Below are 22,639 nucleotides of genomic sequence, written 5' to 3'. Positions count from 1 at the left end.
CTTCGGATAGCTTGTTGTCCCTACTTTCAGAGAAAGTGAGGAATATACATTCTCGGACAGTTTTTCTACTCAGACCAATTTTACAAATATCTGATCCCTCAGGGTTCAGTCAGGTGTGCACACCCTTTTTCCTGTAGAGGCTCAGTCAGGTGTGCACACCACTATAGTATCCTGCTACGCGTTTGACGAAACTACTCTTTGTATAATTCAAACGCGCGGCGAACTATCCCACTCTACAAAATTCTTCCAAATGAATTGATACAGCTAAATGATTTTTTTAATTCTACACACGACTCAAATTCTAATACTTAAAATTTAATAACTCATAGTTTTGCCAATACTTAAATTATCAAAAATTATCAAAAATACAACCTTTTTAAATGGCAGTCGGAATATTCAAGCTTTTGCCCTCATACGAGCAGTCTTGTACATACTCAAACAGAATCAAAATCATAATCAAACAAATGAGCGAAATAAACATTTCATTTTCATTCTTGCGTGAGTTTGTTTTTCTAGCTTCATTCTTATGATTCAATACTTGCATTTGTCTACTTTTTCACCGTTAAGAAATTTGACCGCACTGCCAACAAGTTCGATTTTATTTGGCCCAAGCATGCTATGTTTCAAGTCAATTTAGCAATTCAAATGTTTTCACCACCAAACAAATAGAAAAAATGGTCTATATTTTTTATGTTTAAATTATTTAAATGTTTAAATTATTTAAATCTATATATTGCGACCCAATTGTGGATATGATTTATATTTATTTCTTCACTGTTTGTATCTTTAGCACTGAATGAGATTGTAACCTATTTATTTATAACCAATCATTTAAAACTCTTCTCAGTTAGAGTCCACTTGAAAACCTCACTGATGGTTTCAGTCTGATTACGGCTTCAATCTTCGAGTTTTTTTGAATACAGCCTTTTTCGTCAAAATTTTAACCCGGCCACGTCAATTTTGGAACTTTCAACTTCCAGCTACGGCGCTGTGGTCCAACTTTGGTCCTTTTGAGACAATCATAATATCATCAAGAAAGCAAAACACTCATGGCAATCCTTGCAAAGTATTGTCCATGGCCCTCTTAAACACTATCGGCCTGTCTGTGAGATCTTACATCTCTAGATCACAGTGAACTCTAGGATATGGAGATTGCAAAAATTACCGTTTAGATTAATCAGAGGCACTTGATTAAATGCTTTTTCTAGAATTTAAAGACCTGAACCAAATTTTTCTCGGAGTTTCGGAGATGAAATCTGAGAGCCTGAATCTAACAATTCAAGCGAATTGAGCATCTGATACTTGTTTTTGATATCTGAGCATTCGTTTGCTGTGAGCTCATGGTTAGTTCCACGGTGCCTGCTTTTTTCGCTGTTATCATCTTTCCTTTAAAACATGTCCAGCTTTACGGCATGTTATTGTTTATCAGTTTTAGAATCTCCTCTCGCACTCTACCTGTATGTGAAAAGGTTTTTCTGTTCCTTGATGTCCGGTTTAGTAGGTTCTGATACCTAGATTTTGATGGAGGTCTAGAACTAATAGACATCGGGTTCAATTTTCTGATAGAAGGAACTTTGCTCTTTGGAGTGTCCATCCGCTGGACTTGATGTCTACCACAAGAGTACAGTTAGGATTTTCAGACCTGTTATTGTAGTTTGACTCACTGGTTCTTGGTGTACACTGAGGATTGATGCCGATCATTAAAAAACGGCTGTTTTGAGGCTTACTAAAAAGCTGGGTGGGCTAACTGAGTCAACTGTAGCCCTGAATAAACACTTCCGGGTGAAATCGCCCTCCTCTGGCTCTTCCTGCTCGGAGTTAATGTTTGCGAGCTGTTCTTTCGAGTTGCAGCACTTCGCGAAATGGCCCTATTTCTTGAAAATGCTCAAGGGAACTGTTTGCTAGGCACGTTTTTATATGTTCCGCTGGATATTTTTCCCCCAGAAAACAGTTTTTGATGGTGGATTTCATTGTTTTCTCCCAATTTGGGTTTTATCGTAGAACATTTTCTTTTCATCCTCAATTGCGCACTTTTTTGACTGAATTGACATCCTTCAATGTTTTTTTTTGATGCGGACTGAGCATGCAAGTTTGTTTCCCGGGTCGAGATCCCGCTCAAAAACCGCTCAAGATTTCAACGGTTTGAGCGGTTTTCCAGCAAGATTTGAGCGGTTTGAGAAGACAGACATACTGACTGCACTGATAAAGCGCACTTATCGTGGCGTGATTTTTCCTGCAACACTGCTGACTTCAGCGTCTCACCCGGACTAGCACCTTCTTATGGGGATCTGGCCTACCAGACTTTGCTCATTGTCCTGTAAACTTAAAAAAAAACTCGAGCTCCAATTTCGTCTAGTATTGAGTGATACAAATGCATCAGTTCCATTTTATAATAGTTTTCTTTTTTAAACAATAACTGACATGCTTCGTGGAAGTCCTGGAATTAGACGCGCTGTTGTTCATGTCAGCACAATTTGACAGAAATCACTTTTTCTTTTTGGTCCCGAAAGAGAATTAACAGACGGGAATTAAAACTACTCTCGGCCTCAACGTAGTACACTTTTGTGCTGATTTTTGGTTCTTGGAAACGCCGTCTTTTTGCTCCTCTTTTACTTTTTGCGATGCATCGGTGTCTTTTGCTACGCGGCAAGTGGTTTTATCTATTGATTCCTTGCCTGTAGGCAAACTATCTGGCTTTGGGGTATATTGTCATACATTGTTCTTGGTGCTGTCTTGAATAAATTTGGAGTGCAATTTTATTGGAGTATGGATGGTAGAAAAAACTGCCGAAGTACTTCTTGAAACTTAATGGCTACTTGACGAAAGCCAATACAACTTGCTGATGATTAATTTAAATTGTTGTAGCACACGGTCAAAGTTAAGTTGGATTCCTGAATTACTTTTGCTTACTTGACGATTTTTTTTCGACAATGGCTGGGCTCCCATTTCGGATATGCATGTTTTGTCTTGTCAATATTCATGTTTCGTCAAATATTTTTTTCAGAAATTAAAACTCCAGGCTCGAGAAAAGTTTAAATTTGGAATTCATTATGTTGTTTAGACTTTTCTTTTGCACCTATTTTGCTCAAATTATACACGATGGCCGGCTTTGGGATATATTGTCATGCACTGTTCCTGGCACTGTTATGATTAGATTTGGATTGCAATTTTATCGGAGTTTGGATGGTAGAAAAAACTGTCGAAGCCCCGTCTCCTAGTCAATTGGCGGGTCTGGCATTGGCTTTGACCAGAATATCAAGGTACGATAAGTTGACTCTTTCATATTTTATCAGTGAGTGAGTTTTGCTGGGTTTGCGATATGTGCAATGGCCGTTTGGTTGATCGTTGACCTCGACAGTTAATGTCTACATGATGAACGCCGGTATTTGCTGATGAATAATTTATAGTGTTTTAAATCATGGTCAAAGTTAATTTGAAGTCCTGAATTACTTTTGCTTAATTTACGAACTTGTTTTCGACAATGTCTGGTCTAGTCCCAATTCGATTATGTATGTTTCGTTTTAGTGGACGATCATGTTTTTTGAAATAATTTTTGAGAAATTAAAACTCCAGGCCCGACTAAAGTTTGAATTTGGAATTGATGATTTTGTTTGGGCCTTTTTTTTGCTCAAAACTATACACGATGGCGTCGGCCCTCAGATTACAGTTTGTGTAGAACACTCCATGAAGTGTTGATAGAACATTAATCGAAACTTTAGTTTTTTTTCCAGTTCTGTAGGTGAATAAAAAAAAGTTTTAGGTCAACATGGATATATATTTTTTCGCGACTTGAAAGAAATCATTTGATTATTAGGTTTGGGGTTTGACAAAATTGTACAGCTTTTTTTCTGTTTTTATCTTTGCCATTACCCTGGAAAAGCCTCATTCTGCGTTCAAATAAATTGTCCATATAATTTTGTAATTATTATGGTAATCATTAGTGAAACTCATTAGGTAAAAATTCCTAATGTGGCCTACTTCCGTCTAATTTTCTGTTATGAAACTGAATTGGTAAATTGAGTTTTTCTTATTTTTGAAGTGTTTTCAGCTGCAAAAATGATTCATCATTTTATTTAGCAATAATAGTTTAATAGTTTAAATTCTCACCTGTAAAGAAGCATCAAAATAGCAGCAGCAAGCAAAGTGGGACATGTGTTTATCAAGCTCATTTTGTTGTTCAAAATAATCAAAATGCTTACTGCAAAACGGTGTTTTTTCTGCTCTGTGGTTTATATTTGTCAATTCTTTCTGGTTTACAGCATGCAAAAAGTACAATTAAACTGTTCAAGATAAAACACTCATTTTGTTGTCCACAAAATCAAAAAGCTTTCTGTTGAAGATTTTCTGTAAACTGGACAAGCTGAAACACGTAAAAATAAAAAAAAACTTAAAACGCCTGAAACTTAAGATAAAAAGCAAAAACACAAATAAAACTTTTTTAAGATATCTGAGTTTTAATTTCTCAGAATTAACTCTTCATTGGAGTTATTGAAGATAATTTCAGATCATTTGGTGTTCAAGACTTTCGATCAACCCGTTTGAGGCACTGACTATGTTTTTGTAGTTTCGATCAAACGAAAAAAAAGTTCAACCTCACTCGGCACGCTACTGCATTGATCATTGGTTGTGCATATATGCGGAGAATTGCACACCTGGAAACAAATTTCCCTTCTTTTCCATTTTCACAACCAAAAACTAGCAAAATACATCCCTCCGCTTATGAAACCAAATTGTTTTTTCATGTGGTTGGCGTGTCTCTGAAACACGGAGACCAGCCTTCTATATTTTTACTTTTTTTAAAAAGTTTTCTTACCAAATTATTGCTGAAACCACAAACAATTATTTGTATCGTAAATTTTGGAGGCGAATTTTTGGAACCGATTGTAACAAAAAAATAGTGTTAGCAAAAACCAACTGGATTTCGCAAAATATTGGTAGTTTCCCCAATTTGCAAGTGGACTTAGAACTAAGCTTGAACTAGTTCATTTGTCAGAAAGTAAGAGCTATAGCGTGATCATCAATTAAGCTGGTGAATAAAAATTACCTAAATGAGAAGCAAGAGCAACGTTTAAGAATAAAGACTTAACTATTGACAGTAAAGTCTAATATTAAACCTTAGACGACTCAATAGAGTATATTCAATTCAAATTTCAATGAACAAAACTCGTGAATTTAGAGTGATGCTCATTTAATAATACAACTTGGTAGGGAACTTAAAAACGAGGGTGCCCAGTTGCTGAGTGGCTGATCAAGTTTAATTAAGACAAAAAAAAATCAATTTTGCTCCTTATTTGAACGTTTTGGTCCTTATCTTTCGTAGCACTTTACTTTGCAGTTTTAAAAAGACACCAATAAGATTAGCAAAACTCTTTCATTTAGAAAAAGTATCTCATATTGGTCCTCAACAGAATTTTGGTTGCTACCCGCATTGGAGTTCCATGAATAAAAATCGATTATAATTGAGTTTGCATGTCAGTGTCCACAAAAGTGAAAACAAATCGATTATAATCAATTAAAAAATGGATTTTAATACTACTAATTTTCGAGGCAACAAAATCTTTTTTTTTCCTAGCGTTTGCCCCCCCCCCTCCTAGCGTTTGCCCATTTACAACAAACCCCCCCCCCCCCCCAACTTAACGTGTTCAGGTAGGGGTCGGGTTCAGGTGGGGGTGTTCAGGAGTGGGGGGGGGGGTTCATGTGGGGGGGGGGGGGGGTGTGGGTTGAGGTGGGGGGGTATGTGGGTTGAGGTGGGGGGTATGTGGGTTCAGGTGGTAGGCGGGGGGGTTGTTCAGGCGGGGGGTGTTCAGGTGAGGGTGGGGGGTTGTTTGTTCAGGTGGGGGGGGGGTATTTAGGTGGGGGTGGGTTTAGGTGGGGTGGGGGTAGAAATGGAGATAGGATTTTGAAATGGATTAGGCCAGGCCGTACACTCGCTTTGCAAAGTTTCCGCATCACTCACTTGATAAATGCTGAAATTTTTGCAAAATTTTGCAGGACTCGCGAAACAAAACTAAAGTGGAAAAAAAAAAAATTTTAATGTGATTTTCTATTTATTATAAAATCCATTGGATTCAATGGATTCAAAATGAGTTATAATGCATTTTGTTTTGGCGAGAAATAAAAGATTTAGATCAATTTTTAGTCCAATTTTGTTGTCTGAACGTAACATGGGAATCGATTATATTTAAAACAATATAGACCACGAAAATACATTATAATCGATTTATTTTCAATTTTCTTAAATGCGGTTAATTGGTTTTTCATCTTTATTGAATTTCGATAATTTTTTCGGTTTTCATATCTGTTCTTATTGCATCAAAATGTACAACTAAGGATGCGCCAAGCAATGAGATGAAATCTACTTCTAAAAGATTGAATGATTAAGAGTGTGCTTGTTGTCCTGGCGGTGAAGGGTGAAGTTCCATTTGCACCGAGGCTCGTTTGTACAAAAATGAAAAATTGGTATCAAAACTTTTTATTTCGATTTCTGATTGGTCGAATTGTGAGCGAACGAGTTATTACGTTAATTTTCTATTATCAAACAGAAGAAAACTAAACAGCAGAACAGTGACCACCGCAGTCGCGCCAACGTGTTGAGAGCTTACAAACAGAGGGTAGGACTCTATATAAAAATTAGAGCCGGTTATCGCTAAAAAGCGCTTTTTTGGCAATCAAACTTTTTAAAAATTTCTTGTTAAATAAATTAGAAGAAAAATATGAAAAGTTTTTTTAAATCGTTTTCTTGTGTTATTTGTGTTTTGAAGACATCTGTTTCCGATCATGCAAAATATGCAATTTTCTACGCGTTTGTATACTTCTCTTATCATACCACACTCAAAAAAACCACACTGGTTTGAAGAAAATACAAAAAAAATTTAGTTTTTTTTATGAATGTGGTCAGAGCATTCGGTGCTAATTGTACAGCAACCGGCTATCCTTGTATCACTCTTAACTCCGCTTGTAGTTTGCGCTTATTTAAGCCTTTGCTGTTATTGTCCCTCGCATGGTGCTAGATAGAACCATTTCCGCTACTCTTGCATTGGTCACAAGTTGCCTTGCACGAGTGAATCAGTGTTTTTCGCTATTCTAGATTGAGCTGTTAACTGAGCAATTGTTAACTAGATTGAGCTTGAGCAATGTTTGTTAATTATCACGAAAACAGTTTGAATAATACAAGCCAGGAAGCATTATTTCTTCCAAACTAACCTTCTGATTTTGCAATAAATTACACCATTTTGTCTTCAAGAACTTCCATAGCTTTTAAAATAAAAATTTAAACTGTTTTTTTTTCAATCAAAACCACCTTATTCTACCCAAGCTAGAAAAAAGAATTTGATTGATGAAAAAAATTTTTGTTGCCTATCCTTCTCTGTTCTGAACAATGGTTCAGAAACAAAGAAGGCGCGCATAATTCTGTTTTTTTTTCTATCGACCAAACTTTCTGTTCAACGAAAAATCGCAGATACTATCGGTCGTTCTGATGAGCTAATTTTTTGGTACGTTTTACCAAAAATTTTACATTGATCCAATCATCGGCAGAAATCGAGAAAAACATCGACCCCATTTCTAAGATATATTTAATGATCGAAAATAAAACAGGAAGAGTAAACTGAAACATAAGCTTCGACGATTTGTTTTAAATTGGAATTTTTACGTTTTTTTATCAATTGCACTAGTTTTTGCGTGTTTTGAGTAAATAAGAACTGTTTGCGCTTCATATTAGTTTTTTTTTCCAGTTTTTTGATGTTATTAAATCAAAGACGCTTCAAAAATGTTTATTATTTTAGGTCTAATTTTAATTGACCTGACAGCTGCATTTGTTTTTTCAGCTGTCAACTGCATTTGTTTTACAAAGCAAACCTTCAGTTTTATCTCCGTTAACTTCTCTTGAAATTTTTTTTGTTCAGCAAATATTTTTCAAAGATTTTTCTCTGCTTTGCAACAGTTTCTTGAATAAACTAGTTGTATATAGTTCTTGAAAAATAGGCAAATGACCCTCGCTTAAATCAATTAATTCATTTCGAGGCCAAATTGTGCATTTTGTGATTTGTAAGCGGATTCCACAACAGACCAAAATCAGATTTGTCACGGAATCCTCAACGTTGCTACTTTACTTTGTTGTTTTGGTCTCCACACTATACCGCTCGAAATCGCTCAAAAATTAAGCAAATTTGCGGACTCCGCGGGCGTTTTTGCGGAATCTGGAACAGTTTGTGAAAAATTTAGGTATTGTGAAATTGAGCGGTTGCGGAATCAGCAAATGGAAGCGGAATCTGCCAATTGTGAGCGTAATCCGCGTTTTTGTTTTCGACTCCCAGTAATTTATAATGCTACGTTTTGAAATTAAAATTTTAAATCAAATCTATTTTTGTGGGTCGCAGCGAGACTGTCTAGCGGTTCAATTTTATTTACTGCCAACAATTTGAACTGACCAGCTAAATCTCAAATGCTGGAAAAAATGAATACCTTTCCGATCTTAAATCCTGCAAGAACAAAAATAAATTGAGGTAAACCTTTTCTTGAGTTATAAGGCTGAACTATTCAAAAAAATTCATTCATACCAAGCACTAAAGAGGAAAATCCACGATTTTAGTTGAATATTGATTTAAGATTTGTTATTCGATTCCACTAACATTAGTTAAATCCTTGCATTAAGATTCGGCATTTGCTAAAAAATATTTCAAGCAGTAGTTCTTCATTTTGTTAACGCAAGAACTATTTCAATTCAATTTAAATAAAAAATTACGATCCATTTTCATTTGTAGAGTCCGCTTAACCTTGCGAAAACCGCTTACAATTCGCGGGATCTACTTATATTTGCAAAAACGGGAAAAACTAGCTGTATTCGCTCGTTGCGAAACTCACGACAAAACTAATGTGCGGACTAAATTTACGTTACAGGAATTTGTAAGCAGATTCCGCCGAAAATTGGTTAACGGAATGGATTTACATTTTAAAACATGTTTAAAGACTGTATCTGGCACCAAATTGTGCGTCCATCTAGTGAAAAGTTTGGCCTCGTAACGTTTTCAACGATTATTTTCTCATAAACTAAATTATGTTTATGGAAAGTTCTTTTTTCGAATTACGTTTTCAACACACCGATATCACGGAAAAAGTCGCAGTGTGGTAAAAAAAATTGAGACAATTACAGAAAATTTTTCAGAAAAAAAAACGTTTCAAGCCAAAAAGAGAAACAGAAAATTAGGAATTTTTTTTTTCAATTTTTCTAAGGCAAATTACTGAGTTCAAATTTGACGTGAATCAAAAATACAAAAAAATTGATGAGAATCAAAATTACAAAAACTTGAAAAACCTGAATTTGAATATATTTCTTAACAACTAAAATTTGAAAAAATTCAAAATACCTTGCTGATGTTTGTTAAATTAACTTGCTTCGAAACGCTAAGGACGTTTTTCGATATCTTTTTCATGTTGTCATCACATTTGCAATGAACAATAAATTTTATGAAGCGATTATTTGAATATTTGCCCTATCAAATCAGCCCTATCGTTGATCGAAAAGAAGACGCATTGAAAAGCACTCATAGACACATTATTTTCAGGTAAGAAACTATACTCTTCTATTTTTCAAGGATATGCTTTCTTATGAAAGGCAAATTGTTTGCCGAGCTATCGTTGATTTTTGATATCAAGCTAAAGTGACAAAATGAACAATCTTTTGAATGACAAATTTCACAGCATTCGTTAAAGCTGTGATTTGAGCCAAATTTAGACTGTATAGAAAATTGATCAGCTTCGAAAAGTAAATTTTCCCGTAACGGATGACATAAACTTCTGCAGTGAAAAATTCCTATTGCCATTTGACATTAGTCGCATTATTCCACTCGGGTCGAACCAGTAAGAAAATAAATTGAGTCAATAACAAATTTACGTCTTCTTTTAAATTTTTAAAAAATGTATGATGATTTTTATTCCATGCTGATTAAGTTTCTTCTAAAAATGTTGGTTAGATTTCCGGCAAGCTCTCTATTGTTTGCCAAATCTTTCTAGGTCTTAAATTTCACTCATTCAGTTTTCGGTCTTTCAGTTTTCTAACATTCTGTGTCATTCTCCAATGTCTGGTATGCAGGCATGCTATCTGATAAAAATCCCAGAACCGGCGCCGATGTGGGCTGCACCAAGACTCCGCCTTGCGTTAAGACCGTTCTTTGATTATTCTGACGCTTCCTGGCACACCATATCCAACAAAATGTGAATATGGTACAGACCAACAAAAACAGGAAGATGCTGAAAAATTTGAAATCAAAATTTTTCTATACTTGTACTGCTCTGGAACAAACTGGTTAAATTTGGATTTCTTTTTTTTATTTTTTTTATTTTCCCGTTTCATAAAGGTCATTTATATGAATTGAAATAATTTATTTTTAAAAATTCGCCTCGTTTTTTCAAAGTGCTGAAAAGAAAATCTTTCCTGTAAAAATTTGTTCTTGTACAGTTTTTTTGCAAAGCTTCCTCATATTTTAAAAAACCGTTGATGTTAATTGCACAAAAACTGAAACAAAATTGCTCGCCTGAAGATGATGGGCCCTCCGAAAGTATAACTGAGCATGAAAAAATTCTCCTCAAAGTAGGTCGCAAATGGCAACAAATGTTGCCCAACGGACAAAAGTAGTCTCCACCCACATTATCATCCACCTTCTTGAGTATTTCACTGACGCCAGTTGGGCACTGGTCAGTGGATTGACACGTGACCAGATGGCGGCCAGTCGAGGGCTTTTCATTATATAAAATTGATCAGAATTGATACTTGCAGATTTGCTAGTACCGTTCTCTAACATTCACGAGTGTTCAATCAGTTTTTGGGCTCTGAAAAATTCCAGAATCCTTCAAATTAATCTTTGATTTTTCTGCTACGATTTTTAAATTGAACAAGACTGCTCGTATCAGGGCGCAGCCCTGAATGTTCCGACTGCCTTTTAAGGTTTATGGAGCAGCAGTAATAACATTAAAAAAAAATGAAATAAAATAAAATGAAATTTTTTTTTTTAATTCGAAATTTTTTATGAAAATCATCCCCCCACACGCCATATAAAGTACAAAAAGATAGATTTCGTTCCTTGTAACAAATCAATTATGGCAAACAAGCTTCGTTCAACCAATTTGGAACGATTTATCAGAAGGATTAAATCTCCGCTTACGCGTTAATAGCGCGAACTATATCGCGCGTTAATTGTCCCAAATTGGTCAAAATGGCCAAAATGGCAATCTTTAAACCCTCATAACTTTACGCAAAATGATCACAGGTGAAATACCTTTTCAAATTTAAGCTCAGGACAACAATACCTTTCGAATGATATAGAAAAATTCCGTCAAAAATGGCTAGTTAAAAAGTCGAAATTTGTCTAAGAAAAAAAAACCCACCCCGAGCACCCACCCCGTATCGAAAATCGGAACAATTATTTTCAAGTCTGACAACAAATGATTCAAAAACGCATGCTGACTAGCAACTGTTGTCTAAAACTATCCATCAATGTTTAGTAATTAAATGAGATAAAAATTTGGGGTCGGTGGAGTAGTCTGGCAAACAAGAAAATACCTAATCTAAATTCGGTCTTTAGGCTGAATTGATGAAAAAACAAATACTATGCAAAGACAAAAACTCAACCAAAATGCAAGCCATGGATATAATTGATGAAGAAAATTTGGAATTCGTTTTTGAAAGGCGGTTTTTTGATGGTGCGCAGAGCCAAAAATTAATTTTAAATAGCTAATTGAGTTTTTTAGTAAAAAAGGACTAAGGCTCAGACCTCAAAAATCGAAACAAAATTTGCTACCTGAAGCTGCCCCAGTGACTTTCTGGACAGCATATAGATTTTCATCGCAGCAGAAGGGAAGTCCCATCACCCCAATGCAGCACTTACTCACTTCGTACTGACAATTCGGACAGAAGAAGTGATTAAAAAGTGAATTGTCAGCCATGTAGTCAGTACTCTCCTTTGCTTAAATTGTTGAGCTGAAATTTTATAGTACTTGTTTTTCGACCAATCTACGTGTGCTTGTTTTTCGTGTGCTTGTTGGGCGCAAAATCAGGTTCTATAACTCAATTTTTGATTAGCTTTAACTCAATCAGATGCTATAACAATAGTAACTATGCAAAACTGACAGTATTAGCTATTTTCAAATCCCATAACCCTACAGAAAATTATAACTTTCTTTTTGATTTTGAGCTCATTTTATCCAGACACTTCAAATATTCCGAAGGAGTTTGTGAATAATCTCAACTTTTATTGGAGAAAAAACATCCAGCAAAAACCTGAACAAAAGCCATTGTGCTATCGTGAATTTCAATAGAGACTACTCGTATCAGGGCGAATGTTTGAATGCTCCGGCTACCATTTTGATTTAGTGTTTGATTTAAAGTAAGAAGTTTTCGAAAACCAAACGAAAACTCTTGATTTTCTCTTCATTTCATTTGAAATGTCCCTATCATGTTTCGCATCTAGTAACAAACCTACTAAATTAAATAGCCTGCCTCAATTCAATTTGCCTAAGTTTCAATTCAGATTGACTCATCGCTCAGACTGTAATAGAATACCCTTAGACTGAATAGATTACAAGCTATTCATTTCAAATTGGCCAACACCGTAATTTACAAAAGTTAATTCTCTCTAGTAGGAAAGGTAACGTTTGAACAAAGTTTCATGGATAAAAAAAAATTAATTATAAAGCGTTTTTGTTAACTAAAATGTTTTCAAGATAATCAATTATTGTGACAATTTTAGGCAAAGTAATGGATTTTTGATTCATTGTTATAATCGATTATTTCCGAAAAGTAAAAATGCATTAAATTTCATCATAGTCAATTATAATCCTTTTTTGTTTTCAACGGATTGTTTTCTGCGCATAAAGTCCAAGAAAAAAAGAATTTCTGTAGATATCTACTCTACTTTTTGCAGTTTTCTGCAAAAGTCGAAGAAATGCGTTCATCCTCATGTTCACTTCTCGCTATCCCAAGTCCCTCGCTAACCTTCGCTCTCCGCCAAACCCCCATATCCCACCAATCCCCCCCGCTACGCCTCCAACAATCCCCATCTCAAGTACTCCCACTACTCTCCCTTCCCAACATAACGCCCATGTCCCACGCCCACATCATGAATAACAAAAATAAGTAACTTATCATAAGAACACGATAGAAATTAGAAGAAAATTGAAACTTATTGAGAGAACAAAAAAACTAGCTTGAGTTTAAAATAATTATGAACAAATGAAGTTTGCTCATCAAAAGATTAAAAATATGGATATAGACCATCATAATCGATGAAAATAGATTATGTTTTTGTCGAAATTTTTTGAGAAACAAATTGAAAATGATAGGTTATCATAGACCAAAAATTGGAATTTTTTGCTTCGAAAAAAATTAACACTATAATCCATTTCTAATCAATTTCAATCGATTGTTTTTCATAATTAAGAGAAACTGTAAGAGTCCTTTATAAATGATTATAAATGCTGCAATTTCAGTGCGAGTATTTTTCAGGTTGTACAAAGGCAATTCGTAAAAAAATTTTAAGATGTCACAGAGCACGAATTTTTTCTGTAATTCTCACAAATCAAGTGATCACGTTTTTCGACCTTTTTTTAAAAAATTATATAGAAAGCGATCATTTGAAATAATTCGGTAAATTGAATAAGTGATAGGTTTTTTTCCTAATCAAACAAAATTACTTTCCAACAAAATGACTCAAAATTTGTAGTCGGGGTGTTTTTTTTTGTCTATAGACCAATTTTATTTTTAACATTTTGACGGGATTTTTTTTTCAAATCATCTGAAAAACAATGATGTTTTCAGCTCAACTACAAAAATATATTTTATCTGTAACTCAATTACGTTATGTTATGGAGGTTTTAAAGTTTTTAATTTTGCCAATTTGGGATAATAAACGCACACTACAAATTTCCTGCTTTTAAAGCACCAGCGGCTAAAATGAATCGAGGCAAGCACTTTGCTTTTATTATTGCGTTGCCAGGCTCAGAGCAAGTCATTTTGTACTTTTCAAAGAGTGTTGGGGGAAAAACGAAGAAAAATTGAAATGTATTACTCCTTTCCTGTCAGTTGGCTAGGTTCTATGTTTAGTAGTTTGCAATGCTACGATTTCGTTGTATCGCAAGTGATATGAAGCTCCGCTTCGCCTGAGTGTTGAATTGTTTTGCTGATGATCATTATGTTGTTTTGTTTATTGATAATTTTTTTCATGTTTCTGAAATGCATGTTTTGTCTTAGACAGTTTTTTGAAACAGTTATTCAGCCATCACCAAGTATGTTTTCCGGCGTCATCTGGTAAAATTTTCTGCATAACAAGTATATTTTCATACATCGGATAATAAATTTGCTTTGCTTGGGAACCAAATTTTTGCTCTGAACGGCGGAAAAAGATTTTTACTACCAACGTTTTTGAGGTCGTTCAGATCCTTTTTTGGAAACCCACGCGAATATTGAATTTATTTGATTATTCAGTTTCTGTATGCCGCGCCAAGTATGGTTCTTTGATAACCATACGTCGTGCCATATATATTTCCATGGTAACCATACGTCGCGCCATGTTTTCATGGTATCCATACGTCGCGCCATTCTTGATACCATAGTAACCATACATTGCAAGCATCCATGGTAACATATCAATTCTCAACTGCCCCGGTAAAAGTATCAAAATTGTCTAATTTGAAGTCCCCCATAATAAAAAAAATGTGCAACCATACGTCGTGTCATGCATGGAAAATGTGTTATTTTAACATAAAAATATGTCGGCATTTTTCATGGCTTCCAGGGATACATGCATGGTGCGACGTATGCTTGCACATTTTGGTCAACCCGGATATATATATGTTTTTCATTTAAATGATTATTTCTAAACACAACATAACTTTCATTGACTTTAAGCGACAGTGGCATCAATCAGGAAACTGACGTGATATGAGCAGACTTCTTGATCAACTTAGGCGTTTTTTTATTGATTTAGTTTTTTTGGTATTTTGTTTGCATGTTAAATGCCTGAGAAATAAGTATTGTTTCGAATTTCGAAGAAAGTGACGGAATTATTGTACTTTTGTACTCGCGTTGGTTTTTAACTAGCTATTTTTGGCTGAGTTGATATTGAGAATTTTAGTATGATATTTCACCTCTGAGAATATTTCCTAAAGTTATGAGGGTCCAAACGTTGCAATTTTGCCCAATTTAGTATAACTAATGCGCGATATATTTCGTGGTAAAAACAAGTAAGCGGAGATATAATCCGTTATAAAATCGTTCTAAATTGAATTGAGGCATGCTATTTGGTCTATTAAATTTTTTGCTTCATGTGAAATATATAACTTTGTATGAAGTCTCAAAAAATGTTCGAAATTGTTACATTTTTCAAAACATTTTCGTTGGTTTTATTTTATGCAACAATACCCCATAAACCGTAGAAAATTCAGGGCTTCCTCCTGATACGATCAGTCTTGTTGTCTGTGTTCAAAAAAACATGGTCTGATTTGATTAAGTAAACTAAAAACGGTTGCTTTAAATGATATGCCCAAAACAAACTAAGAAATGTGCTGGACTGCAGTTCACTCCATCACAGTGCAATTTGAAAATATTGTTTCGACTGAAATCATGAAATAATTGAAAATAATACAAGTGCTATTGTTCTTTTTGTTCTTTTTCTCCTCTAAAAGGCATTAAGGTGCTATATTTCAAGTGACAACAGCAATCAAAAAGCTCAAAAAATGATCACCTCACCTCAGATTTCACTTAAAATAAACACTATGAATTCAAGTGTCGCGCTCCAAAAAAAATTTTCCGGATTGTTTTTGTTCATGTGTTTGCGATGATTTTTGTGGGTCCTGCATGGGTTTGAAAAACTAGCTATTTTACGGGCTATTTTTGTACTGCGCATATGTCCCTGCAAGCGTCCCATTACAATTGTTCGTCAATGGGTCCGTCTGCGTTAGTTGTCCGCGAGCGTTACCAATTTCCGTCCATGTACTTTTAAACTTAGTTGCCTATTTTCGTGCTGCCTATTTTCGTGCAACATTTTACATGAGTTCATTGAGCTCATTTTCTAGACCAAAATAATCGAAATGGTTGCTGCAAAAATATTTTGAGCTGAAGACTTTTTACAATTTTCATAAACGAGATGCAAGTAAACTGACAATTTAAAACAATTTCAATAGAGAAACTTAAAACACTTGAAGCTGCAGTTTTTACGAGTTGTAAATCAATGGAAAAAAATCTCTCACAATATCTGAGTTTTAGTTTTTCAGTTATACCATTTCATTAAGCAGAGCAAATCACCTGGAGCTCAACTTTAAATCATCCCTGTTTGAGGCACTGACTTTTTTTGCTGGTTTCCATCACAACAAAAACAAATCCAACCGTGCGGGTGGAAAATGGTTTTGTTGCACATTGATTAACTGAAAACTTGTTCTCTCAAGGACCGACTCAAATTTTTCATGATAACCATCTTTGAGAGGACAAATAGCGTAATATTCATTTTTGTTCTGACTTTCGTAACGAAGAATTTGAAAAATGTTTATTTTGTTTTTTATTTGATTTTTCATGTGAATTTATTTTTTTTACATTTAATTTTTCATATTATTACTGCTCCATAGACCTTAAAAGGTAGTCGGATTATTCAGGGTCTCGCCCTGATACGAGCAGTCTTGTTAATTTTTGTTATCCTCGATCCAAACCAAAAAAAAGTTTCTGCTATCAAACCTGCAACTTTTTTATTAGTTTTCAATCAAGTTTCTAACAAATCGTGATTTGTTTTTTTTAAGTCATGTAAATTTCTCATCAGCAAGTAATTTTTGATTGACGACTTTGTGTATGTTTTTGGGTTTCTTCAACAACTTTATACTTTTTTAAATCAATGGCTGACCAAATGCGGTTGAATGTACCTAGTAAAAGTTTTGTAACTTCTCCATTATAACCGCCAGCTAAATGAAGAACGCCATTATTGCGAGGCTACTAAGTGTTTTCATAAAGCGCATTGTTTGGCGTGTGTTTCTCTGAAACCCAAAGTCAAATCTTGAAAGCAAATCCCACAAACAAATACTTGTTAGCTATTTTTGTTTCCTAACAGAATTCCCATTTGTTATTGGAATCCGCATTTTAGTGTACTGCAAAATGTAAGTGATTTCCGAAACTTCTCAAGAGTTTAAGAGATAGGCTAAATCACATTAAGCTGGAGAACTTACGGGATAGCTCTAATAAAAAATAAACAAGACTGCTCGTATCAGGGCGAGGCCCTGAATATTCCGGCGGCCTTTCAATGGACCAGTAATAACATAAAAAAATAAAATTTAAAAAATTAAGTTTGCCAAAATAGCAATGTTAAAACCCCGATAACTTTACGAAAAAAGATCAGAGTGCAATATCTTTTTAGATTTACGCTCGGGGCTCAGGACAACAATAATTTTGAATAATATAAAAAAATTCCGCCAAAATGGCTCGTTAAAAAGTTGTCAGAAAAAAAAACCAGCCGATACAACAAACAACAAAACTCTTCGTATCAATGTGAAGCCCTGAATGTTCCAACTACCTTTTAAGGTCTAAGGAGCAGTAATAACATGAAAAATTAAAGGTAAATAAAAAAAAAAGTTGACTCTTTTTAGTTTAAAAAATTGACTCATTTTAGTTTGAGGTTTATACCTAAAATCATCACCCCACACGCCATATAGAGTACAATTTATCCATTTTGCTCCTACTAACAAGTAAACTATGGCAACTTAACTTCTTTCAACTCATTTGGAACAATTTCTAAGACGGATTAAGTTTCCGCTTACGCTTTATAATTAGTAGCAAAAAGTTCGGACAGACAGAATTAATTAACATGAGCAATCAGTGCTTTTCGACGCTTTTTTGCATGCAAAATCTGAAGCCGAACAACCTTGAATTTTTTGTCAGACCAAATTCAAAATGCAAGGTCGTCGATTCTCCGATGATTATACTAGCCTAATTTTTAAATTTTGTGATGAAATTCCAGATTTTACTTTAAAACAGTTAGCAAATTTAGTTTGAAAAATTTAAATCTACCGTTTATGATGTTTTAAAAGTCGAATATCAAGGAGTCATTTTCAATAACAAAAAATAACAGATCAAACGGCCAAAAAAAGCAAACGGAATTGAAGCTGATCAGATCATTCATAATTTGGAAACTAATTGCAGAAAAAGATACCCCACCCTGAGCAAAATTTTTCCTGTTTCAAGGGTTACCATTCGAAGCTTCGAATGTAATTGCCCGTTGTGTTATAGGTTTGCGCGAAAACTCTGCTCTATGAATTTTCGACGCTATGTTTATTTCGATTTTGGTTTCCGTTGCTGTCTAGACAGTTGCTCTTTTTAATTAATTCTGTCTGTCCGAACTTTTTGCAACTTTCTATAATGGCGCGAAATATATCGCGCTTTAATTGTTCTAAATTGGCCAAAATGGCAATATTTAAAACCCCCAAAACTTTACAAAAAATGATCACAGGTGAATTATCGTTTCAAGTTTAAGCTCAGGACAACAACACCTTTTGAATGATACCAAAAAAAACTATCAAAAATGGCTAGTTAAAAAGTCAAAATTAGTCTGAAGAAAAAAACCACCCCGAGCACAAACATTTCGTCGTTGTCGTGGAAACGTTAAGTCGCCTTAAGTCGGAACCTTAAGTCAGAACAATTAGCAACATTAATTCTCGTGAGTAACCAAAAAAATTAGTTGCATCAAACGGCAAATTCGGAATTAAAGAACAAGACTTAAACATTGCCAGCAAGTTTCAATAAAAAATTTTAAAGTTTCCTCAAAGGAAATCGATGATGTACGTACCCCTTTAACCAACTAAATATGCTTTGAGTCGAAATATTTTTAAGACTGATGTGCTTTTCGCAGAAAGTTGTAGCGATTGCATTACTTGAAAAGAGTTGTTTCTTGAACCTCCTTAAATTGAGAGAATTCCGTCTCACCAAGTTTGTTCGTAAAGTTCCTTCAATTGAAGAAAACTTAGGCCCCTGGTTCTATCCTGTGTCGCGGCACCAAAATATGCTGCCTCACGCTGTGTCGGGTTGATATGAAACTAGGCTTCAGAAGTATATTTGACAATCAATATATCGGGTAATTTTTGTTTCCGAATTAACAATTAACAGTAAACAATCACAATTTTTGCATTTTTGGTATAATTTGAATAGAAGCGGAGCAATAAGCAGAATATTCCAAGTGCAGAATGCGTCCAAGAGCAGAAAAACAAAAAAAATATTGACATATATTGGTTTATACGGGCTAATTGATAAAACATTTATTGGAATCGTTAAAAATACAAAGAAAACGAATAAATTATGCATAAATTGACTAACTTCTTAAGTTTTTTTATTAAATTTTTTTTATAAATTTTTCGATTAAATTGCTCAAATTATGCATAAAATGTTCGTTGCTTTGCTATTATTGACCTTTCTGATAATTATTTTAGGGATTAGCTGATAGAAGTTGATATTTTTCTCTTTTTCTGCTCTTGGAACATTCTGCTTATTGACTGGCCACCGATTTGAATCTATAACTTCAATAATGCAACAGCGTTTTTACAGCACCGAAATCAAGCGTACGAGTGTGTTCCCCTTTTGGCAAAACACGGCTTTATTGACAGACGGAAACCTGTCAATCAAGGTCAGCCAAGGCCGTTTTGTGAACTAGTTTGTTAAGAACTTGTCTGGATTGCAATATGCTTTGAGTCGAAAGCTGAGTAAAGAAAAACTGAGTAATAACTTTTGGTAAATGGTCTGCACCTTTACAACATCGACGTGTGGGATATCATTGGCCTCAAAGCCAAACTCCTCAAACTGATGTGGCATCATGTAGAACACACCTACAACGAATACAACAAGTGCACTTGGAGGCTCTTCTGCCTCTGTTCGAAATGCAGAGCAACTGGTCGACTTTAAACGGAATTTTCTTTTCCTTTATTGTTTTTACAATGTAAAGTTTTCATAATAATAATCATAATGAAAAAAATATTTTTAAGACTGAAGTGCTTTTCGCAGAATTTGTAGCTACCAATTACACAAGAGTAACACCGACTAGGAATTAGGATAAGTCGGAATGATACAAATCGGCGTCTACGATGAGTCGGATTAAAACGATCCGCATTGAGATAAATACCAGAACTCAGCGTATGAAAAAAAAACGCCAATTAATCTCAGCATTTGTTAATCTTGATCTCAACTATTAGTCCTTACTTGAGATATGTAATTCAAAAAACAAACATAATCAAATCTGAATTTAAATGATAAAATTTGAAATCAAATGTTGGAACAGAAATAAATTACCACATTTTGATAATTGTGTATAGCTTGTTTTCGTAGTTTTCGTTTTAGTTTTTTCCTTCTTATTGTTTTTTGGTCAATACCACTGTTTCCCCAATTTTCGAGCGCATTGAGCCCTAACCTGTTAGTTAATGGATACCAACCGTGATAGCCCATGTAATCTCCCTTGAGTATATATTGTAATGTTACAGAAAACCGCTTGAGATGCAGATTCCGACTACACCATAAGCTAATTTTAATTCTGCTTTAGCAATTGTTGTTTCGATTTTCGTAACGAAAGTGACAAAATATTTGAGCTCGGGGTGGTTTTTTTCAGACAAATTTCGACTTGTTAACTGGACGTTTTCGCCAAAAAATTTTTTATCATTCAAAATGGTTTGTTGCCCTGCGCCCCGAGCTTAATTTTTGAAAAAATTTTCCATGTGATTCATTTTTGTAAAGTTATGAGGGTTTGAAATTTGCCATTTTGGCTAATTTGGAGCAATTAACGCGCTATTAACGTGTAAGCGGAGATTTAACACTTCTTAGAAATAACAATATTATTATTAACAAGACTGCTCGTATCAGGGCAAATCCCTGAACAATCCGACTGCCTTTTAAGGTCTATGGAAAATTTAAATGTAGAAGCATGAAAAATTTAAATGTAGTTAAAATTTTTTTTTTACATTGAGACTTTTTGTAGTGAAATATCTGCCACACGCCATAAAAATTTTTGCTCCTATTAACAATTCAATTATGGCATATAAGCTTCCTTGAACTAATGTGGAACGATTTCTACGACTGATTAAATCACTGCTTACGCGTTAACAGCCCGAAATATATCGCGCGTTAATTGCCTCAAATTGGCCAAAATGGCAATCTTCAAACCACCATATATTTACAAAAATTGATCACAAGTAAAAAGTTTTTTAAAATTTTAGCTCAGGACAACAATAGCTTTCGAATGATGTAAAACAATTCTGTTAAAATGGCTAGTTAAAAAGTCTGAGAAAAAAAACCCACCACGGGCGCAAATATTCGGCAACTTTCGTTTCGAAAATGAGAATAATAGTAATGTAGTTCCTGCTGCAAATCGCAGAGGAGCTATCAGTAGGCCTTAAAATTCATGTCCACTTGTGTTATCTCCCCACATTCTAGACTTAATTTGTTGAGCGAAGCTTTTTTCGCGTTTCAAGGACGTTCTTTTTTGCGTCTAGAAGTTTCACATGGTACTATTGCAGCCGAAATTGGTCAAACTGTGGTAGACTTGAAGCTAGAGGTCATGTGAGAGCTCGTCCTTACACACTATCATTGTCATGGCATGCGCTCGAATACACGACCTGACGATTTTAAAGTGAACGCCTTACCACTATGCTAAGTGCCTCCTCGTTCCAAATTGAAATCGTTCTAAATCATTTAAGAAAGTTTATTTGCCATAATTAATCGTTACTAATAGCGAAATTTATCACTTTTTACTTTATATGGCGTTCGGGGCGATGATTTTCACAAAAATCTCAAAATTCATTTTTTTAATACATTTAGTTTTTTCATGTTTTTACAATTTTATAGACCTTAAAACGCAGTTGGAATTTTCAGGGCTTCGCCCTCATACGAGCAGTCCTGTTTGTTATTTGTTGTTGGATTCCGCATACTGTTCTGATTTCCGCAAATTTTGCTGTTCGAGCTAGCATTTTGAGCAGTATAACTTCTACACATGTCTTCAAAATCCACAAGTGAAACTATTTTTGAAAAACTGCCTTTACCACAAAAATTTGTCGCATTGTTCCGGAATAAAACGAAGATACACAGTTTGATTATTCATGACTATGAATTTTTAAGTTACTAGACTGGGGGCCACAATGGAAAGAAACCCAAAAATTTCCTACTTTTGTAATAGAAATTAGTTAAAAATATATAATTATTTATCCGCCAAGAAGAGACGAAAAAACTTAGTATTACTTGTTTTTTTTACATCACAATTTTTTAGGAAAGATATGTGAACTCAACTAAAATTCAAGTGGATTTCAGGTCTTCATCATTGTTACTGCAGTCAAGATTCCATTTTTTGTCTCGAGAAAAACAGGGCGTGCATTTTTGCGATTTAGTGAGAGTAAATGCAAAAAGCAGAGTACGAAAACAGCAACAAGAAAAGAATTCAGCAAAAAAAGTGTTTTGCTTTAAAAAGAAACTAGTTTATGAGGTTTCTATAAGCGCTATCTTAGGACCAAAAGTTCGAAAAAGTATAATAAAAACTCTGATTTTTTGGGGGTAACATTCAATTTACACATCGAAAGAACTAATACTACATTGAGTATCATCTTTTATTGAAGTAATGGTGAAAGCATTTTATGGTGAAGGCAT

At 34.6% G+C, this 22,639-nt stretch overlaps 2 protein-coding genes across 2 annotated transcripts in view; both read right to left on the bottom strand.

Moving 5' to 3' along the window:
* LOC134842226 (uncharacterized) overlaps positions 1 to 4,283 on the bottom strand; it is a 24,044-nt gene extending 19,761 nt beyond the window's left edge. The window contains exon 1 of the mRNA XM_063858469.1: positions 4,108 to 4,283. Within this exon, the coding sequence (XP_063714539.1) occupies positions 4,108 to 4,169 (62 nt within the window). The 5' untranslated portion in view covers positions 4,170 to 4,283. The remainder of the gene's footprint in view (positions 1 to 4,107) is intronic.
* LOC134842178 (coiled-coil domain-containing protein 103-like) overlaps positions 1 to 22,639 on the bottom strand; it is a 239,828-nt gene that overhangs the window by 147,353 nt on the left and 69,836 nt on the right. The window lies entirely within an intron of this gene.

Source organism: Symsagittifera roscoffensis, chromosome 3, assembly GCF_963678635.1.
Source record: "Symsagittifera roscoffensis chromosome 3, txSymRosc1.1, whole genome shotgun sequence".
Taxonomy (NCBI): domain Eukaryota; kingdom Metazoa; phylum Xenacoelomorpha; order Acoela; family Convolutidae; genus Symsagittifera; species Symsagittifera roscoffensis.
Note: the sequence above shows the minus strand (reverse complement) of the source record. Positions and strands in the feature narration are given on the sequence as shown.